Source organism: Pseudorca crassidens, chromosome 2 (assembly GCF_039906515.1).
Source record: "Pseudorca crassidens isolate mPseCra1 chromosome 2, mPseCra1.hap1, whole genome shotgun sequence".
Lineage (NCBI taxonomy): Eukaryota > Metazoa > Chordata > Mammalia > Artiodactyla > Delphinidae > Pseudorca > Pseudorca crassidens.
In genome coordinates this window covers 63987095-64007026 of record NC_090297.1, presented here as the reverse complement: position 1 = coordinate 64007026, position 19932 = coordinate 63987095, and the positions used below count along the sequence as shown (strand labels likewise).

Below are 19932 nucleotides of genomic sequence, written 5' to 3'. Positions count from 1 at the left end.
TTTGCTTAATTTTCTCTGTCTCTATGAAATTAGGTGAAACAGTAACTTATTACAGTCCTGAAAGAATGTCCTTGTGTGGAAGCATTTCTCTACAGTCTGTGTGTGCCCAGTGGCCTTGATGGGAGAGCTAGATCTGACAATAGTAGTCACATCTTTCCTCAAGGTGTGCTTGCAGCTATCATCTTAGTAGGAGGTGGGGCTGGAGAAGGAGTGGCTAGGTCCAGAGCCATGAGTGAGCTGGGGCTTTTCCTCTGCTCAGTGGCTGTCACCACCCTGTTGGGGGACGGGGCCTGTCCCAAGCTGCTGGAGCAGAAGCCCTGGGGGTCATGTTCAAGCTGGCTCTGTCTGTTCCCATTAAATGTTTGCTCTTCCCACACCCAGCACCGGCACTCTCACCCCAGAGGGAAGCAATGATGGGGCAAGAGTGGCTAGCATGTGGGCTTGGTGTGGGTTAGGGCATAAGCTCTGGTGGTCCGGCCTTGGCAGGGACCTGGACTGTTTCTAATGCACTGCCTGTGTGAGCACCAGTAATGGTTGCCCCTGCTTTTCTCAGTTGCTGCTTTGTGTCTGAGTGTCCTTTGTCCCTCAGCCACAGAGCCCTTTCCCCAGTGTGGAGCTGCATCATGAGTGACCACTCTCCTTAGGTTGGTACACAGGCTAGGGCAGTTCCAGGAAATCAGCCAGCCACCCTGCAGTCTCAATGCACCCCCTCTGCACTGTTTCAGGAGCAAGGGAGTTTGTGCATACTCCTCACAAGCAGGCTTCCCACAGCCCTGCTGTTAGTCCCACCGGCCCTGGAACCAAACAAGTGGGCTTGCCTTCCCAGTGTCGGACCCCAGGGCTGGGGTGCTCAATATGTGGCTCAAACTGCTCATTCCTCAGGGAGGGTCTCCATCTGTGTAGTATCTCTTTTCTTCTGAGTCTCCTCCCAGGGGCACTGGTCCTGACCTGATCACATCTCTTCCTTCCTACCTGATTCTGTGGGGATCTTTCTCACAGCTTTGGTTGTACAGGAATATTTCTTCCAGTCTCTGCTTACTTTTCAGTGAGGATTGTTCCACATGTAGATGTATTTTTGATGTGTTCGTTGGGGAGAGGTTATTTCCACATCCTCCTACTTCACCATCTTGATCTTCTCTGATCTCAAAGCCACTCTTCTGCTTAAAACTCTGCAGTAACTGTCCATCCCAGTGACCTTCCTGTTCTTCAAACATGCCAAGTGTGTTCTTGCCTCCCTAAGCATACTTCCACCTGGCCTTTTGTACTTGTCATTTGCTTTACTAGAATGTTTTTCTGAGATTCTCACTATAGCTTGTTTCCTCTTAGCAATACTATCCCAATCCAGCCTATGTGAAAAGCAATTCACTTATTATATATTTAGTGTTTTATTTCTATATTGTCTAACTCTACTTATTAGAGAATATAACATTCATGGTATTACAGACTTTCTTCTCTTCAGACAGCACATAGTGGTCATTTTCAAAATACTACTTTTTCCTTGAAAATCCATTCTTTTCTTTTCTTTTAGCAGTTGAGTAACTACTAGAGATTTTGTTAACCAATTTTACTTGCAGCTAAATGTGTTCATCTGACTATGTTTTTGTTAGATTTGTAAGTGAACAGAATTAATGACTACAACTGCTGCTTCAAATACTTAAATGGTAACTATACCCCCTTTGTTTTCATGCCTTTCCCTTCCCATGGGCTGGAATGCATTAGTCATGTGGGTTAATGACAGTGTCTTTGAGTATGCTGAGGCAAGATTGAATTATTTTATGGAGCAGCGCTGCTCCACCAGTGTAGACTGCATGTGAGAAAAGTAAAATTCTGTCTTATTTGAACCAGTATAAGTTTTATTCTCAATATATTTCACCCTAACTAATTTGTAGATCATCAGTGAAAATATCTGAATGAAGGAATGAACAGGTGGAGCCCACTTTAAAAATCTGAGAAAGGGAAAAATTGCTTTCCTTGGTCATTTTTGTTTTTCCTTTGCTATTTAATAATGTAACAGTAAAGTTCCTACCTGTTTCATCATTTTAATTCAAATGATTTTGCTCTTTTATCACATATAATGAATATTATTGGTTTTTGGTAATTTGTCTTCATGATATTGAAGTAGTTTACTTTGATATCCTCTCTTACAAAAAATTTAAAATAAAGATTGGCTGCTGAATTTTATCCAATGTCTTTCTTCATCCATTTATATACTCTTACATTTTTCTCTTCATTAAATTGTTTATGTAATGAGCTTTGTAATACTTGGTCATAGTCTTATTATTCTTTGCTTACATTGCTGGATTCTTTTTATTAGCATTTAGAATTTTTGCATCTGTATTCAAAGATTATATTGGTATATGGTTTTCTTCTTATTGCCTTATTGGACTGAGTAGGACTTTGAGTACAATGTTGAATAGATAGGGTGAGAGATGTTATCCTTCCCTTGTTTTTGATCTTACAGAGCTAACATTTAGTATTTTACTATTGTGATATTAGTTTGTTGATGCCATTTATCTAGTAATATTTTGAATACATTAGGTTAAATAAAACGTAATACAGTCATCGCTTGCTATCTGCAAGAGATTGGTTCCAGGACCTGCTGCAGATACCAAAATCTTCAGATGCTCTAGTCCTTTACACTTGTCCCTGTGTACTTGCGGGTTCCGCAGTGTGGTGGGTTCAACCAATAACAGATAGTATAGTACTATTTTTACTGAAAAAAATTCATATATAAGTGAACTCACGCAGTTCACATTTGTGTTGTTCAAGGGTCAAATGTATTAAAATTAATCTCACCTATTTCTTTTTACTTTTTTCTTAGTGTGGCTAATAGAAAATTTTAAGTTACTTTGTGGCATGCATTATATTCTCTTGGACAGTACTGCTGTAAAGTAGTTTTCCTAGGTGGAAATAAGTTATTTCTTTACTGGAGAAGAAAGATAAAAAGAGTTTATATTTGTTAACATATTTCTATAGATAATTTAGTCATGTTCTCTCTGACATTATATTATAAAATGCATAGCCAGATGTAGTTACAGAATTGTTTGTGCATTCATGTCCCCAGAGATTTCTCAGCACTCATTCATCCCTTGATGAATGTTGATGAGCCAGCCCTAATGCCTAGCTTTATATAGTAATAATATGGAAACAAATATTACATTAAGTTTACCACTATGTTTTGCAAGATGTAAGTGAACTCATAAGTAGTTTTCTTTTTTTTTTTTTGCAAAAAAACTAAATGACCGTTCTCCCCCCCCCCCTTTATATTCAGCCACTTGTTCTTGTATGAAAAACATCAGGAAAAAACTATTAGTGAAAGTGAAAAAAAATGGATTTGCAAACACAAAGGATTTGAAGATAAGCTCTTTAAGGATCTCTTATTTCATCCTGGAACCAATATAACAGAAAAGCGTGCATGTTGGAAACATGTAAGTATAATTATTTTATTACTCTTCTTTGAAATATTTTTAAGACACTATAGTTATAGTTTATATTTTATTAGTGATAATTTCTTTAATCTCTTTTAAATGTCTTCCATTGTTAATATTATGCTTGAGATTTTCTTGATGTGATAAAAGTCATATAATGTAGAATAAATGTAATTTTTGTGGTGTATTAATCACTCTTAACAGAACCATTTTATAATTTATGCTTTATATATGTGTTTTCTCTTATTAATTATTGGAAGTAGTTATTAATAGTAATATAAAATATATTCTCAGTAGCTGAAAACATAAAGAAATATTTAGTTTATTAAAGGCTGATAATTATACATATAGTATAATATTCACTCAGTATTTTGTGCAAAATCATCTATTGCTTTAAGGACACAATAAAAATAGAAAGAAATGTATATTTATTGAGTACCTACTATGTACCAGGCACTGTGCTAGATATTTTGCATGTGGTATGTAATATATTCTTCACAATACTGTAAGAGGTATTTTTACCTCTTTTTTTATGATTAGGGAAACTAAGGCTCATAGGGGTTGATTAACTTACCAAAAGCCAAACAGTTAAGTGACATTGGTAGGCCTTAACTCGAGATCATCTGACTCCAAAGTTTGTGCTTTTTTATTTTTAGAATTTTGTTTTGCTTTTACCATTAGGTAATGGTAAAAATGAAAACTCGGCATTATAGTATAATTAACTGGAATGAACTTTTTATAATTTATAAAGCACTCTGTTTGTCTGTAAACTCCTTCATATTTGCACCTGTACCTGAATAGCCTGAGCTACAAATGTTTCCATTACATTAACATAATTAGAAGGGAATACAAACTGTCCAGACTGACATTAGTCTGATTTCAATGTAATTGAGGACACGTGTTCTAGATATAGTACAGTAATGTCCTCAAGCCCTTAAATCCCACCAAAATGTATCCATTGAATAAAAACATAGGTTTAAAAGGCAAATGTATCTTATGCAAAACTTTTTCCTCATTAGCATGCAGGGCCAACTGTATTAATTTGCTCCAGATGATAGTATGCTCCATAAAGTTTATGTGAAGTGTCTTTTGCCCTCTTTGTAGAATATAAACATGTTGATTTCAGGCATGTCACCTGCTTTTTATAAGCTTTATTTAGAGAAGACTTTCACTGATGTATACTGATATCCAAGTTGGATATGGGTATGTTGTATACTGATAACCAATTTGGATATACTGATAGCCAACACCCATATATAAATGTAGATGTATATATACCTATCCATATATATGTATATTTGTATATATGTTGTGTCATGGCAAGTGACCATTATATATACATAAATAGGAATAATATATATTATAAATGTTACGTTATTTAATACTTATGAAGTTACATGTAATATACCATTTCAAGATTTTGGAAGTATTTTGAATGTTATAAATCTTTTGCTAAAATATATTAATTATAAGGAGTTTTCTAAAGCTCTTTGATATTAGTAATTCTACTAACCACATCACTACTAATGTCATTTATTAAAAATTATTCTTTCATAGTCTATAAATATGTACATTTTCCTATGCTTTTTTCATTGTTTATAGCTACTATTCATACAACATTATGAAGTCTTCAAAGCTAACTTTCTTATAGTAACTGAAATAATTTTTCATTGTAAGATTCATCTTTGAATCTATTTCTTCTATATATAATTGTCATTCCATCTTCTGCTAGCCTCATTTTTAGTCTTCTCTTCAGCTCACTCAGTTGATATATTATTCTTTTATTATTTTTTACTACTCACATGTCTAGTCTTTAGTGACTTGGAGCTTGATTTATTAGAAGCTATAGTGAGAGCAGTTAATACTATAGAATACCTAAGAGAACCTAGGATCCAGAAAACATTAAAAGAGTTAGGGAGTAGGGAAAGGGGAGGGGTTGAGAAAATATCAGCATTTAATACTGGGAGTGCATTAGAGAAAGATACTGTGAGCAAAGTAATGTAAAGCTTAATCAAGAATGGAATTCGAGTTTCAGTAATTAGATAAAGCAATCGTTGTCTGAATCTGCTCCTGTTTGGGGATGAAACATGCTTGGTCTCCCAAGGGCTTAAAATTTCTGATATTAATGGTAATCTAAAATGGAAAGAACCAGAGGAGTGAGTTCGAGTCACATTCATTTAGGAAATACTGTGGTGCAAAGCCAGAAGTCCATATAAACATCCAGAGTTAATGGTGCAAAAATAAACTGTAAATGATATACAGAACCAAAAGTTAGAAGCCATGATGAAAGAATCTGATAAAAAACTGGATCGGAGTAGAAGACATTGAGGATCTAAAACAATTGCTAGGGATATTATTTATCCATGGCTTACAGATATTGGTCAGAGGGTGGTTTTTCTTCTGTTATTGAATAGACTGACATAAATACAGAATTATGGTGGTCAATTAGATCAAACTTTAGGGACATTTGTATATTACTATGTGGGATTTTAGGGAAATCTAGATACTATTATGATGGGTTTTGCTGGGGCACCCAAAGCTATTTGAAATCTGCTTTTGCACAGTCAATCCTTTTACTCAAAAGTTACCAAGGAAAATATATGTACTGGGAGTAATAGCAAACAAAGCAGTTCCTAACTGAGGCTTTGGTCTAAAATTCCATTGCAAAATTTTAGTAACCTGGGCTAGACTATGAGATATTCTTTGTTACCCATGCTTTTTTATCTTGAATAGTTATTTCCTATATTGCAAACATGAATTTTAGAAGGGGTATAGTATGAAAGAAAGTCACACTCATTATAGCCAAAAGGACAGAGATTAAGAGAAGAGGAAAGAAATTTGCCATATATTTATCTCAGAGAAGATTAGTTGCCCTCTTTCCTCTTGCCTCCACACCCTCACATTTGAAGCTTCCTTAAGCTGGTTTAGTCATATGTTGTTAGGAAGGAAAGAAAGCATCTAAGAGGTAAGAAAGAGTGATGGCCAGGAACCCTTACTGTTATAACCTCATGGAAAGATAGAACAAATCTATGTGTTGTGGATCTCTGTTTTCTTTGACAGCCCACATCCTAGAATCATGATCTAATTTTTTCTTAGGACTTGAGCAACACCCTCTTGCCTTGAAGCATTAATATTGGAATTTCACACCCTTTATCTTGACTCATCTTCTGGAGAGTGTGCATATGTTCTCCCTAGTTATCAATAGAATGAGGAAAAAGATCCATAGGGCAAGCCAGTCAATTTCTCTGGAAGAGATTTCTTACATTGAACCACTTCTAGTGCATTGAATGTTCACATCTTGTTCTCCTTTATGGCATTCTATAATTCCTGGAAACATAATATGGCAGTCATCTATACTAAAGTAAGATTTGCTTTAGAACTGATGATTTGGTTGAATTCTAAGATATTTTTATTGATTTTCCTTTGGTTCCAAAGATACATTTTTCTCATAACTAATATGGATGGAACTATATACATTCCATGTTGAATACCATTTTTGTAAAACAAAAAAGAGCAAAATATACTTGAAGATAATCCTCCTGTGAACCCTTTCCATTGATTACTATTAAATACATTTTCTTAAAGGTGTGTGTGTGTGTGTGTATATATATATATATATATATATATATACACACACACACACACACGTACATACCTGAGGAACTGTTTGTCTTTTAATATATTATAATTTTTAATAAGGTTTCAAAAATATAAAGTAACTTTTTAATTGTACCACATATGCATTAAAAATACATGAAAATCACAATCATCAATCTGTTAATAGTGGTTATTTAAGAGGTAGAATGTTAGGTGATTATTCCTTTCTTTCTGACAATTTTGTATATTCTTTCTAATCAGAAATCATGTTTTGTTTATATAATAAAAACAAAGATTTTGCATTGTGGATAAAAACATTTTATCTCCATTTTTTATAATAAAAATATAGAAATATTGTCTTCAGGAACCTCTATTTTATGTTATATTCCACATTAGCAATTCTCTTTTCTTAGTTAATAAACATTATTTTTAGAGCACTTTTAGGTTCACAGCAAAATTAGCAGAAAGTATAGAGAGTCTCCATGTTACTCCCTGTCCCCACATATGTACAGTATCCATTATCCACATCCTGCACCACAATGGTATATTTGTTACAATCAAAGAACCTACATTGACACAGCATTATCACCCAAAGTCCAGTTTACATTAGGGTTCACTCTTGGTGTTGTACCTTCTATGGGTTTTGAGAAATACGTAATGACATATATCCACCATTACAATATTGTACAGAATAGTTTCACTGCCTTAAAAATCCTCTGTGTTCTGCCTATTCATCCTTATTTTCCCCTAACCTTTGGCAACCTATAATATTTTTACTGTCTCCATAGTTTTTCCTTTTCCAGAATGTCATATAGTTGGAATAATATAGTATGTAGCATGTGTAGCCTTTTTAGACTGGCTTCTTTCACTTAGTAATATGCATTTAAGTTTCCTCCATGTCTTTTCATGGCTTATTAACTCATTGCTTTTTAGAACTAAAGAATATTCCATTGTCTGGAGGTACAACAATTTATTTATCCATTCACCTATTGAATGACATCTTGGTTACTTACAAATTTTAGCAATTATGAACAAAGTGGGTATAAACATCCATGTGCAGGTTTTTGTGTGCACACAAATTTTCAACTTGTTTGGATAAATACAAGGACGCGTGATTGCTGGATTTTATGGTAGGAGGATGCTTAGTTTTGAAAAAAAAAATAACTGCAAAACTATCTTCCAAAGTGGTTGTACCATTTTGCATTCCCACTAGCAATGAATGAGGTTCTTGTTGCTCCACATTTTCACCAGCATTTGGTACTGTCAGTGTAAGTAGGTTTTGGCTATTCTAATAGGTATGCAATAGTATCTCATTGTTGCTTTAATTTGCAATTCCTTAATGACATATGATGACATCTTTTCAGATGTTTACTTGCCATCCGTATATCTTTTACTGGGGTATAGTTCTCTTTTTACTATTAAAAAAATGTAATGATTTATAATCACATGGCCTATGTGAGTAAGAGAGGAACGAGACGACTTTACCTTACTCAGGGCTGCTGCTTTGCACGTTGTATGAGTGCATTTACATCACAGTCTGTGTGGATGACATTCCCTGGAGTTGTGTGGAGCACAGCTTGCATGGCAGGGTGAAGTTGTGCTAATATTAATTTTACAAATCCAAGTTACTAATTATATTTGAGTTTGGGATTTTTTGTGCCTACTTTGAATTCAGGTAAATAGGGGGGCAGGGAGAAAGAATAATCAGCTCCATAGTTTTAGAAGCCAAAAAATAATGAAACGACTTTTTCCCTCTTCTCTGTTTAGTTTAACAGTAGATGATACTAAGAAAGTATTGTGAGCATTGATCTCATATCAGATTCAGGAGATGTGGAATGGGTCATCTTATTTTATTATGTGGAGAGTTAAAAAGAAACTTACGGTTAGATATTTCATTTTTTTAACTTCAGTGTTTTGTGAAGAGTCTTTCCTTACACTGGAAAGTGGCCTTTATTATCAATGAGTTTCTGGGATGTTGTACTAACTTAGGAAAGTCTTAAGAAAAAAGCTTTGTAATGACATTCTTACACGCTCTTTGTTATTGCCTAACAGTCATTTTCAGGCCCCATCAGCAATACAGTTCATTTCAAATGGGTATTTTTTTGAATATTTAGAGTGTCCTTAGCACTGTAACAAATTCTAAGGCCTTGAAGATTGCCATAAAACAATTCCTATGCTGGAACTTGTAGGGAGAGGGGAAAGAAATAGGAATAACTTACTAGGTAGGGACTGATTATATAAAGTATGGAACTGAAAGGAGTATACAAATTCAAATACAGTTTAGTCAGTTGCCTACATCTAAGGATCTGATCAAAGGAGCTGGAGTTGTCCTGAGTATTAAGACTTATGGGAAATAATGGCTTTTAGGGTCAGGTAGAAGTATGAGATATTTATCAGAAGAGTCACTAAGGGCTAGCAGGTGCTAAGGGTAATTTAATTTAAGTTTAATTCACCTATGTTTTGGGGTCCAAAGAAGCAAAACTGATGACTTAAAAGTGAAGCTGTAGCTTTTTGACTTAATCAACACATAATGGGCTAACTTTATCCATTTAATAAAATTTCGCAGATGTTTACTAGGTGCTTTCTAAATATCAGGTCCCCTGCTTGTCACTGGCAGTAAAAATAAAATAAGTAAAGCCTGTCCCCTTTAATCAAAGATTTTACTGAGACTGCAAGGAGAAAACTTGGAGCTAAATGAATAAGATTAGGACAGAGGCATACAAGGGTAATATTAGACACCATTTGTGACTGCTCAGATGCAAGGAGTGTGACTAGCTGACAGCTCCAGCTGTTAGATTGTTCAGGGTCCACCTCTGCTTTCAAGTCGAGGTCACACTATTCTCTAGGCAGCCTTCAGGCAATTACTAAGTAAGGCAGTGTTACAAGGGCCTGGCCATTATTACTCATTGTTGGACCTTCAGATAGAGACAGACTTTGCTTCAGAGCTCCTGGTCGGTTGGCAGAAACTTGACTCTCCCTGCTTAATCCACTTCCTCCGTTTTCCTTTAAAGAGTATTACTTCCCAATAAACCTTTTGCACACTTAAATGTCTTGGTATCTCCTTTCTGGAAAAACCTGTGACACCATATATTATGCTTGACTCCATAGATATGGATAAGAAAATTTTTATAACCAAGCAATTTCAGAATTATTTTTAAAAAGCAGCAAGTGGATGCTAGATTAATACATAATCTGAGTTGTTCAACTGTGAGGGTTGCCAAGGTCAACAGAGAGATCACTAGGAAAATGAGAGAATTGAGCAGACAACTTATCTTATAGCATAACACATGTGGGAAAGGCATAGGGACAGGAACTATGAAGTTCTCATAGTACCTTTCAACAAATACTTTGTGAATTGAGGTGAATAAAGGAAAATTACGTGACTTAAACCTGAAATAGATAGAAATTAGGAAAAAAAATTATAAGGGAGGGGCTCCCCTGGTAGCGCAGTGGTTGAGAGTCCGCCTGCCGATGCAGGGGACACAGGTTCGTGCCCCAGTCTGGGAAGATCCCACATGCTGCGGAGAGGCTAGGCCCGTGAGCCATGGCCGCTGAGCCTGCGCGTCCAGAGCCTGTGCTCCGCAATGGGAGAGGCCGCAACAGTGAGAGGCCCACGTACCGAAAAAAAAAAAAAAAATCATAAGGGAGATACTTATAAGTTATGCCAGATGGTAACTTTCTTGGCATCTTTTAACATCTTGCAAAACCAATTCTGTTGGTCCCATGCACATACCTAAGAGCTGTAATATCAGTAACATACGATACACTGACTCTCTCCTAGGGGTCACAAGACAAATATAAATACAAATGTAAGTAAAAATTCCTTTATTCTTAATATTATTCAATAAAGTGTCCATTTTTCCTTTATTGAAACATATGTTTTTTGTAATCATAGTTCCATCTCAGCTGTTCACCCAGAACACTCATATATCTGCATGCTATCCTGACATTTTAGAACCAGTTAGAGGACAACTGGCACTGTAACCACAGAACTTTTTTTGTTAAAATACACAATGTGGAAGTTATCTTTTACTCTGTGTATAAAGATATTGTGTCTACATTTCCAAGGACTACAAGGAGTATTCCTGCCTGAATTATTTCATGCAGAGACTGGAAATCTACCTGGTACCCTTCAGCTTAGCTCTCTTCAGTATTCAAAGTTTCTCAGTCTTTTTGGGCAACTGACTCAGAGGTGAAGACTGATTTTATAACAGGAAGAAAACTGGATCAAATTTATGTCCTTCTGTCCTGCCTCATTTTCCAGACTGTAGGCACTTTGCCACTCCTTTTTAAGACAGGTTTTCTGGCATGATCATGGTTTTCATTCTGTGCTTCTGAAACCATATCCCTATTGCACATTTCCAGATAGCTGTCCTTTTGCTTATTCTTCTCCTTGCCTAGAAATAAAATAAATTTGCTGTAGGCCCCCCTCCTTGTAAGCTCCTGACCTATTACTGTAATTTCTCTTTCCATTTTGCTCCAAGTTATTAATTTTCCCTTCTAAATGACATCCCATGGTTCATTTGCTCTTCCCTCTTATGTCAAAATTTGATAATGAATTTTAAAAATTTGTAAAAGTTAAATGATTTTGATTTGTAAAACTTAAACTCCTTTGGGAATGTCTAAACAAATAAGCTAACATAGTTTTATTAAGAAACATGCAGATTTAACTTACATCATACTTATCATTAATAAAAGATAACTTTTTTATGTTGACCACTTTTATTCTGTACTTGCTTTTGTTTATTTTCTTTTTCTTTATTTGTTCATATCCTTTGTTCATTGTTCTATTGGTATGGACTTGCTATATAGAATTTTACTCCATTTAACTTGGAAGGGACAATTTCAGTGAAATTTTCCCTTATCATATGTTCTTTCCAGTTTATCACTTGTGTATTAGTTTTATCTATAGTGTCTTTTGCTGTTCAGAAAACTAATTCTAATGTGGTAAAACCAGTGAGTATTTGGGGTGTCTATTCTTCATAGAATGCTAAAAAATGTTCTTCACAGCTCTAGGCTTATAAAAAGATGAGTTATTTTATTCTGACATTTTTATGTTTTTATATTTTTACTTTTATATATCATTCCACTTGGAAATTATTTTAGTTTGGGGTTGTAGTAAGGATAAAACTACATATTTGAATGAAATACTGCCATTTGCAGCAATGTGGATGGACCTAGAGAATATTATGCTTAGTGAACTGTCAGACAGAGAAATACAAATATTATATAATATCACTTATATGTGAAATCTGAAAAATAATAGAAATTGAAGTATATGAAAACAGAAATAGACTCACCATATAAAAGACAAATTTGTGGTTACCAGAGGGGAGAAGGGGAAAGGGAGAGGGACAAATTAGGGGTATGGGATTAACAGATACAGACTACTATATATAAAATAGATAAGCAATAAAGATATACTATTTAGCACAGGGAATTATACCCATTATCTTTTAATAACCTATAATGAAGTATAATCTGCAAAAATACTGAATCACTATGATCCACACCTTAAACTAACATATTATAAATTAACTGTACTTCAATTTTTTTAAAAAAATAATTAATTTTAGAGGAAAAGAAAAAAACTTTATATTTTTATATATAGTAAATTATTCCAACACCATTTGTTAAGTATTATTCTACCAGGTATTTAAAATAGTACATTTATCACATGATAATCTCCTTGTATCTAATTATTCGAAAACAACATCATTTTAATATTTTAGCTATATGATGTTGATTTGTGATAAGGCAAACCAATTTTCATTATTATTGGCTATTTTTGTGTTTTATTTATTCAAATGAAGTTTAAAATCATTTTGTGTATTAAAAGGTATTTATTTTAATGGCACTGTATTTAGAAAGTGATTATGGGAGAATAGACATGTTATAATGTTGAGTCATTTGCTTAAGGACCTTTGTATATATTTCTATTTATTCAGTTATTTCTATGATTTTCGCTGAGGTTGTGTAGTATTATTCACGTAGCTTTTGCACATTAAGATTATTCCAAAAATAATACGTAAAACATAAAAACAGGGCTTCCCTGGTGGCACAGTGGTTGAGAGTCCGCCTGCCAATGCAGGGGACGCGGGTTCGTGCCCTGGTTCGGGAAGATCCCACATGCCGCGGAGCGGCTGGGCCCGTGAGCCATGGCCGTTGAGCCTGCGCGCCCGGAGCCTGTGCTCTGCAACGGGAGAGGCCACAGCAGTGAAAGGCCCCGCGTAAAAAAACAAAACAAAACAAAACATAAAAACAATTATTTTATGTTGAGACTTGAATTTTTTTTAAATTATAATTTCAGACTAGTATTTTTATAAATACTAGTGTTGATTTTTTTAGTCACTATCTTGTTATTTGAAATGATTTTTCAGTTTATTCTGTTAGATTGTCAAAGTATTCTTTAGAAAATGATCACTTTTCCTTTTCAACAATCATACTTTTTCCTATTTTTCTTGTTTTCTTGAGTAGATTTCAAATTCAAGAATAATATTGGTGGTAAATGGGTATTCTTGTAATTCTTGTATTATTTCTGATTTTGATCCTAATACCACTATTATTTCATCTTGAAATATGATATTGCAAAATTTCTGGTAGGTACTCTTCATCATGTTAAGAAAGTATCTTAGTACTGAGATGTTGGATTAAATATAAAGCACAAGTATTTGTTGAACATTATTACATGCCTTTTCTAATTCTATTGAGAGTCTTCATTTTTTTTTCTAGTATACTAAGGTAATGAATTAAATCAATATATCTTGTTATTTTGAACCGTGCTTGCATTCTTAAAACAGACCTTAGTCATTGTGTGTTTTTGTTTGAATGGGAATCACTCAGTTGGGATAGCTAATACTTATTTTAAGATTTTACCCTCTGTAATAATGAGTGAGGTTGTATTGTTTTCTTTTGGTGCCTGCTTTTTGAGGACAGTCGTCTGTCTTAAGACACTTTCTTTTTTCCTATGCTTTGAAACAATTTCAGGAATATAGGAATTAGGTATCTTTTGAATATTTACTAAGGAGCCTTGCCCATGCAATTGTCAAGTTCATATGACTTTTTAAATTGTCAGAGAATTGTAAATCTTTGACAACAAATTTGGTCATTTCTCATCATTATATGATTCAGATTTTAGGAATTCTTAAGTAGCCTTAGTAAACAAATTTTGAATGTAATTAAAATTGTCTCTTTTAACTAAATAATTTAAAAATTATTACTTTGTATCATGTTTATCTTTATTTTCTCTTTCTGACTTTCCAGCATTTTTTTTTTTTTTTTTTTTTGCGGTACGCGGGCCTCTCACTGTTGTGGCCTCTCCCGTTGCGGAGCACAGGCTCCGGACGCGCAGGCTCAGCAGCCATGGCTCATGGGCCCAGCTGCTCCACGACATGTTGGATCTTCCCGTACCGGGGCACAAATCCGCGACCCCTGCATCGGCAGGCGGACTCTCAACCACTGCACCACCAGGGAAGCCCTCCAGCATTTTTATAGATATACTTTTAAGATATTTTTCACACTTATTTATTTGAATACATAATTTTCTCAATTTTTTTTCTGATTTCTAATGAACATTCAACATTATACCTTTATTTACCTTTCAGTGAAGATAATACTATATCCTATAGTTTTGAGAATAGTAGTCTCATTTTCATTATTTTCTTTCCCCCTCACATCCCCTTCCTCTCTGGCAAACACCTGTTTTCTGTATTTGTAACTCTTTTTCTGTTTTGTTGTGTTTGTTCATTTACTTTGTTTTTTAGATTCCACATACAAGGGGAATCATACAGTACTTGTCTTTCTCTGTCTGACTTATTTCACTTAGCATATAACCCTAGAGGTCCATCCATGTCACAAATGGCAAGATTTTTCTTTTTTATGGCTGAGTAATAATCCATTCTGTGTGTGTGTATCTATATATAGATGTATAGATATCACATCTTCTTTAACCATACATCTATTAATGGACACTTAGGTTTCTCCCATATCTTGGCTATTGTAAATAATGCTGCAGTGAACAGAGTGGTGCATATATCTTTTCTAATTAGTGTTTTCACTTTCTTTGCTTAAATATCCAGGAGAGGAATTGCTGGATTGTATGGCAGTTCTATTTTTAATTTTTTGAGGAACCACCTTACTTTTTCCATAGCAGCTGTACCAATTTACATTTCCACCAACAGTGTATCAGGGTTTCCTTTTCTCCACATTCTCATCGACACTTGTTATCTGTTGTCTTTTTGATAATAGCTGTTTAGACAACTGCAAGGTGATATTTCATTGTGGTTTTGGTTTGCATTTTTGTGGTGATTAGTGATGTTGAACATCTTTTTATGTGTCTGTTGGCCATCTGTATATCTTTCTTGGAAAAAATGTCTGTTCAAGTCCTCTACCCATTTTTAAAATGGGTTATTTGTTTTTTGATGTTGAGTTGTATGAGTTCTTTGTATATTTTTATACTAATCCCTTATTAGATATATCATTTGCAAATACTTTTCCTATCTAGTAGGCAGCCTTTTCATTTTATTAACAGTTTCCTTTGCTGGGCAAAAACTTTTTAGTTTGCTGTAGTCCCATTTGTTTATTTTTGTTTCTGTTTCCCTTGCCTGAGGAGGCATAGCCAAAAAAGCATTCCTAAGTCCAATGTCAAAGAGCATACTGATTATAATTTCTTGTAGGATTTTTATTCCTACAAGTTTTCAGGTCTTATGTTTAAGTCTTTAATCAATTTTGATTTTATTTTTGTATATAGATTGAGAGAGTAGTCTAGTTTGATTATTTTGCATGTAGCTCTCTACTTTTCCAAACACCATTCATTGAAGAGGTTTTTTTTCCCCATTGTATATTCTTGCCTCCTTTGTTTTAGTTAATTGACCATAAAGTATAGGTTCATTTCAGAGCTCTCTATTCTATCCCATTGACCTATAAGTTTTTTTTTTTTTTTTTGTGCCAGAACCATACTGTTTCGATTACTGTAGATTTGTAGTATAGGTTGAAATCAGTGTGTGTGACACCTCCAGCTTTGATCTTCTTCCTCAAGATTGTTTTGGCTACCCAGGGTCTTTTGTATTTCCATACAAATTTTAGAATTTTTTTTCAGTTTAGTGAAAAATGCCATGGATATTTTGATAGGAATTGCATTCAATCTGTAGATTGCTTTGGGTAGTATGATCATTTTAACAATATGAATTTTTCCAATCCATGAACAAGGTATATCTTTCATTTGTTTGTATTATCTTCAGTTTCTTTCATCAGAGTCTTACAATTTATCAAGTTTGTGTAGATTTATTCCTAGGTATTTTATCATTTTTGATGTAATTGGAATTGTTTTCTTAATTTCTTTCTGATAGATTACTGTTAGTGTATAGAAATGTAACAGATTTCTGTATACTAATTATGTATCCTTCAACTTTACTAATTCATTGATGAATTCTAATAGTTTTTTTTTTTTTTTTTCTTTTGCTGTACGCAGGCCTCTCACTGTTGTGGCCTCTCCTGTTGCGGAGCACAGGCTCCAGATGCACAGGCTCAGCGGCCATGGCTTACGGGCCTAGCTGCTCCACGGCATGTGGGATCTTTCTGGACTGGGGCACAAACCCATGTCCCCTGCATTGGCACGCAGACTCTCAACCACTGCACCACCAGGGAAGCCCTCTAATAGTTTTTGTTTGTGGCATCTTTGGGATTTTCTCTATACTGTATCATGTTATATGCACACAGCCACTGTTTTATTTATTCCTTTCCAATTTGGATTACTTTTATTTATTTTTTTTTCTTGTCTGATTGCTATAACTCATACTTATTCAAGTACTATGTTGCATAAAAGTGATGGGAGTGGGCATCCTTGTCTTTTCCCTCTTTTTAGAGGAAATGCTTTCAGCTTTTCACTGTTGAGTATGATGTTAGCTGTAGGCTTGTCATATATGCCCTTTATTATGTTGAGGAATGTTTCCTTTATACCCACTTCATTGAAAGTTTTTATCATAAATGGATATTGAATTTTGTCAAAAGCTTTTTCTGTATCAATTGAGATGATTATGTGATTTTTGTTCTTCAATTTGTTAATGTGGTGTATCACATTGATTGATTTGTGAATATTGAGTCATCCTTGCAACCCTGGGATAAATCCCACTTGATCATGGTCTGTAATCTTTTTAATGTTGTTTATTTTAGTTTGGTAACATTTTGTTTAGGATTTTTCCATCTTTGTTCATCAATGATATTGGCCTCTACTTTACTTTTTTTTGGTGTCTTTGTCTGGTTTTGGTATCAGGATGATGCTGGTATCATAGAATGGGTTCAGAAGCATTCCTTCCTCTACAATATTTTGGAATAGTTATAGAAGGATAGGTGTTAACTCTTCTTTAAATGTTTGGTGGAATTCACCTGTGAAGATTTCTGGTTCTGGACTTTTGTTTGTTGGGAGCTTTTTTTTTATTACTGATTCAATTTTATTACTGATAATTGGTTTATTCATGTTTTCTATTTCTTATAGATTCAGTCTTAGAAGATTGTACATTTCTAGGAATTGGTACATTTCTTATAGGTTGTCCATTTTATTAGTGTATAATGGTGCATAGTCATATCTTGTGATCCTTTGTATTTCTACATTTCCAGGAATTGGTACATTTCTTATAGGTTGTCCAATTTATTAGTGTATAATTGTGCATAGTAGTATCTTGTGATCCTTTGTATTTCTGTGGTGTAGATTTTAACTTCTTTTTTCATTTTTAATTTTATTTATTTGGACCCTCCCTCTCTTTTTTTGTTGTTGAGTCTAACTGAAGATTTATCAATTTTGTTTATCTTTTCAAAGAAACAGCTCTTAGTTTCATTTATCTTTTCTATGTTTTTAGTCTCTCTTTCATTTATTTCTGATCTTTATTTTTTTTCTTTCCTTCTACTAACTCTGGGCTTTGTTCTTCTCTAACTGGTTCCTTTAGGTGTAGGTTTAGATTGTTTATTTAAGATTTTTCTTGTTTCCTGAGGTAAGCTTATATTGCTGTAAACTTCCTTGTTAGAACTGTTTTTGCTGTGTCCCACAGATTTGTGATCATCATGTTTCCTTTTTTATTTTTCTCCAGGTATTTTTTTATTTCCTCTGTGCTTTCTTCAGTAACCCATTGGTTGTTTAGAGAATATTGTTTAGTCTCCATGTGTTTGTCTTTTTTGAAGCTTTTTTCTTGTAGTTAATTTCTTGTAGTTAATTTCTAATCTCATAGCATTATGGTCAGAAAAGATGCTTGATATGATTTCAATCCTCTTAAAATTATCGAGCTTTGTTTTGCATTCTAGAATGTGATCTGTCCTGGGGAATGTTCCATGTGCACCTGAAAAAATGTGTATTCTGATGCTTTTGGATGGAATGTTCCATACACATCCATGAAGTCCATTGATCTAATGTGTTGTTTAAAGCAATTCTTGCCTTATTGATTTTCTGTCTGGATGATCTGTCCATTGATGTAAATAGGGTGTTAAAATCCCCTAATATTATTGTTTTACTGTCAATTTCTCCCTTTATCTTTGTTAATGTTTGCTTTATGCATTTAGGTACTCTTATTTTCATTATTTTCTAAATATTCTTTCCTTTTTCTCCCTTTCTCCTGACCCAAGAGAAATTGTGGAAAACAGTTATTTTTAGAATCTACTCTGTCACCTTGATATAATCTCCAAATTGTATTCCCTTACAGTTATGAGTATTTTTGTACATTTTGACGGGCCTTCTTATAATAAGTTCTATTTGTGAGGTGGTTTTTTATAGCTATTCTGTACAATACTGGTTCTTAAAGTGTAATCCAGGAACTGCTGTGGATGTTTGAAATCCTTTAAGGTTATCTCCAATGCCAAAATAATTTTAATAATAACACTAAGCATTATTAATTTTTTTCAGTCTCATTCTCTTATATCATGAAGCTTTCCCAGAGACTTCATGACTTGTGGGAGATTGATTGTATAAGCAAATGTGAAAACTTGCCTTCTACTAAGCCAGAAATTAAATACATTTGCAAAAATGTAAAATGCTCCCAATCATTTTACTTTTTGAAATATAGTTCTGTTTTATAAAATTGTATAACTTCTGTGAACATGGAACAGATTTGCTATTCCTATTTCAAAATAAATTAATAAATATTTTAAACATTTATACTTTTAATTTCTAATACAGTAAATATTGAAAGATATAAACACATAAACAAAAGCTCTTTGAGGGTCTTATAATTTTTTAGAGTATAAAGGAATCCTGTAACCAAAAATTTGAGAGCCTGTGTTAAACATCAACTCTATCAGATGCAATTTTGTCATTTGTTTTTAAATGAAACTACATAATGATAAAGGAACACTTGAATTAGGTATGCTTTATATAAACCTATTAGTAGTAATGACCTAAATGTATTTCTAATTTTTTGTATGCCATGTCTTATGTGGCTGTAATGTAGTTACACATGGCTATAATTTTAGAGTGTATTTGCTGTCTACATAAAGATGCATTCTTACTAATTACCTAGAAATTTTGAGCCTAATGTTAGTTGCTCATGAGACTTATCTAGACATCATATATTTAATTAATGAGATTCCTTCTAAATCTCTTACTTATAATAGTTCACAAGACATGCATCTTTAAGTGACTGCACCAGTGTTATATTTTAAAGGCAGACTTTTGTCCTACATGTCATGGGTGTGTATCTAGAGAAAACTAGTGCAAAGTAAAGTGAAAAGTTCTATGAGAGTATTAAAAGAGAAGGAAGGGAGAGCATTAGTTAAAATTGGGAGTAATTGACCCCTAATGACAGTGACTTAAAACAGAAATTTGTTTTTCTCTCACATAAAAATCTGGAGATAGTGCATGGCTGGTATACCAGCTTTGCATCAAAACATTCTCAGAGTCCTTAACTCTTTCTACCCTGTTGCCCCA

The 19932-nt window shown here is 34.0% G+C and overlaps 1 protein-coding gene across 1 annotated transcript in view; it reads left to right on the top strand.

Moving 5' to 3' along the window:
* The window catches only part of LRRIQ3 (leucine rich repeats and IQ motif containing 3), a 235329-nt gene that overhangs the window by 114224 nt on the left and 101173 nt on the right, over positions 1-19932 (top strand). The window contains exon 6 of the mRNA XM_067726576.1: positions 3272-3428. Coding sequence (XP_067582677.1) covers positions 3272-3428 — 157 coding nt within the window. The remainder of the gene's footprint in view (positions 1-3271; positions 3429-19932) is intronic.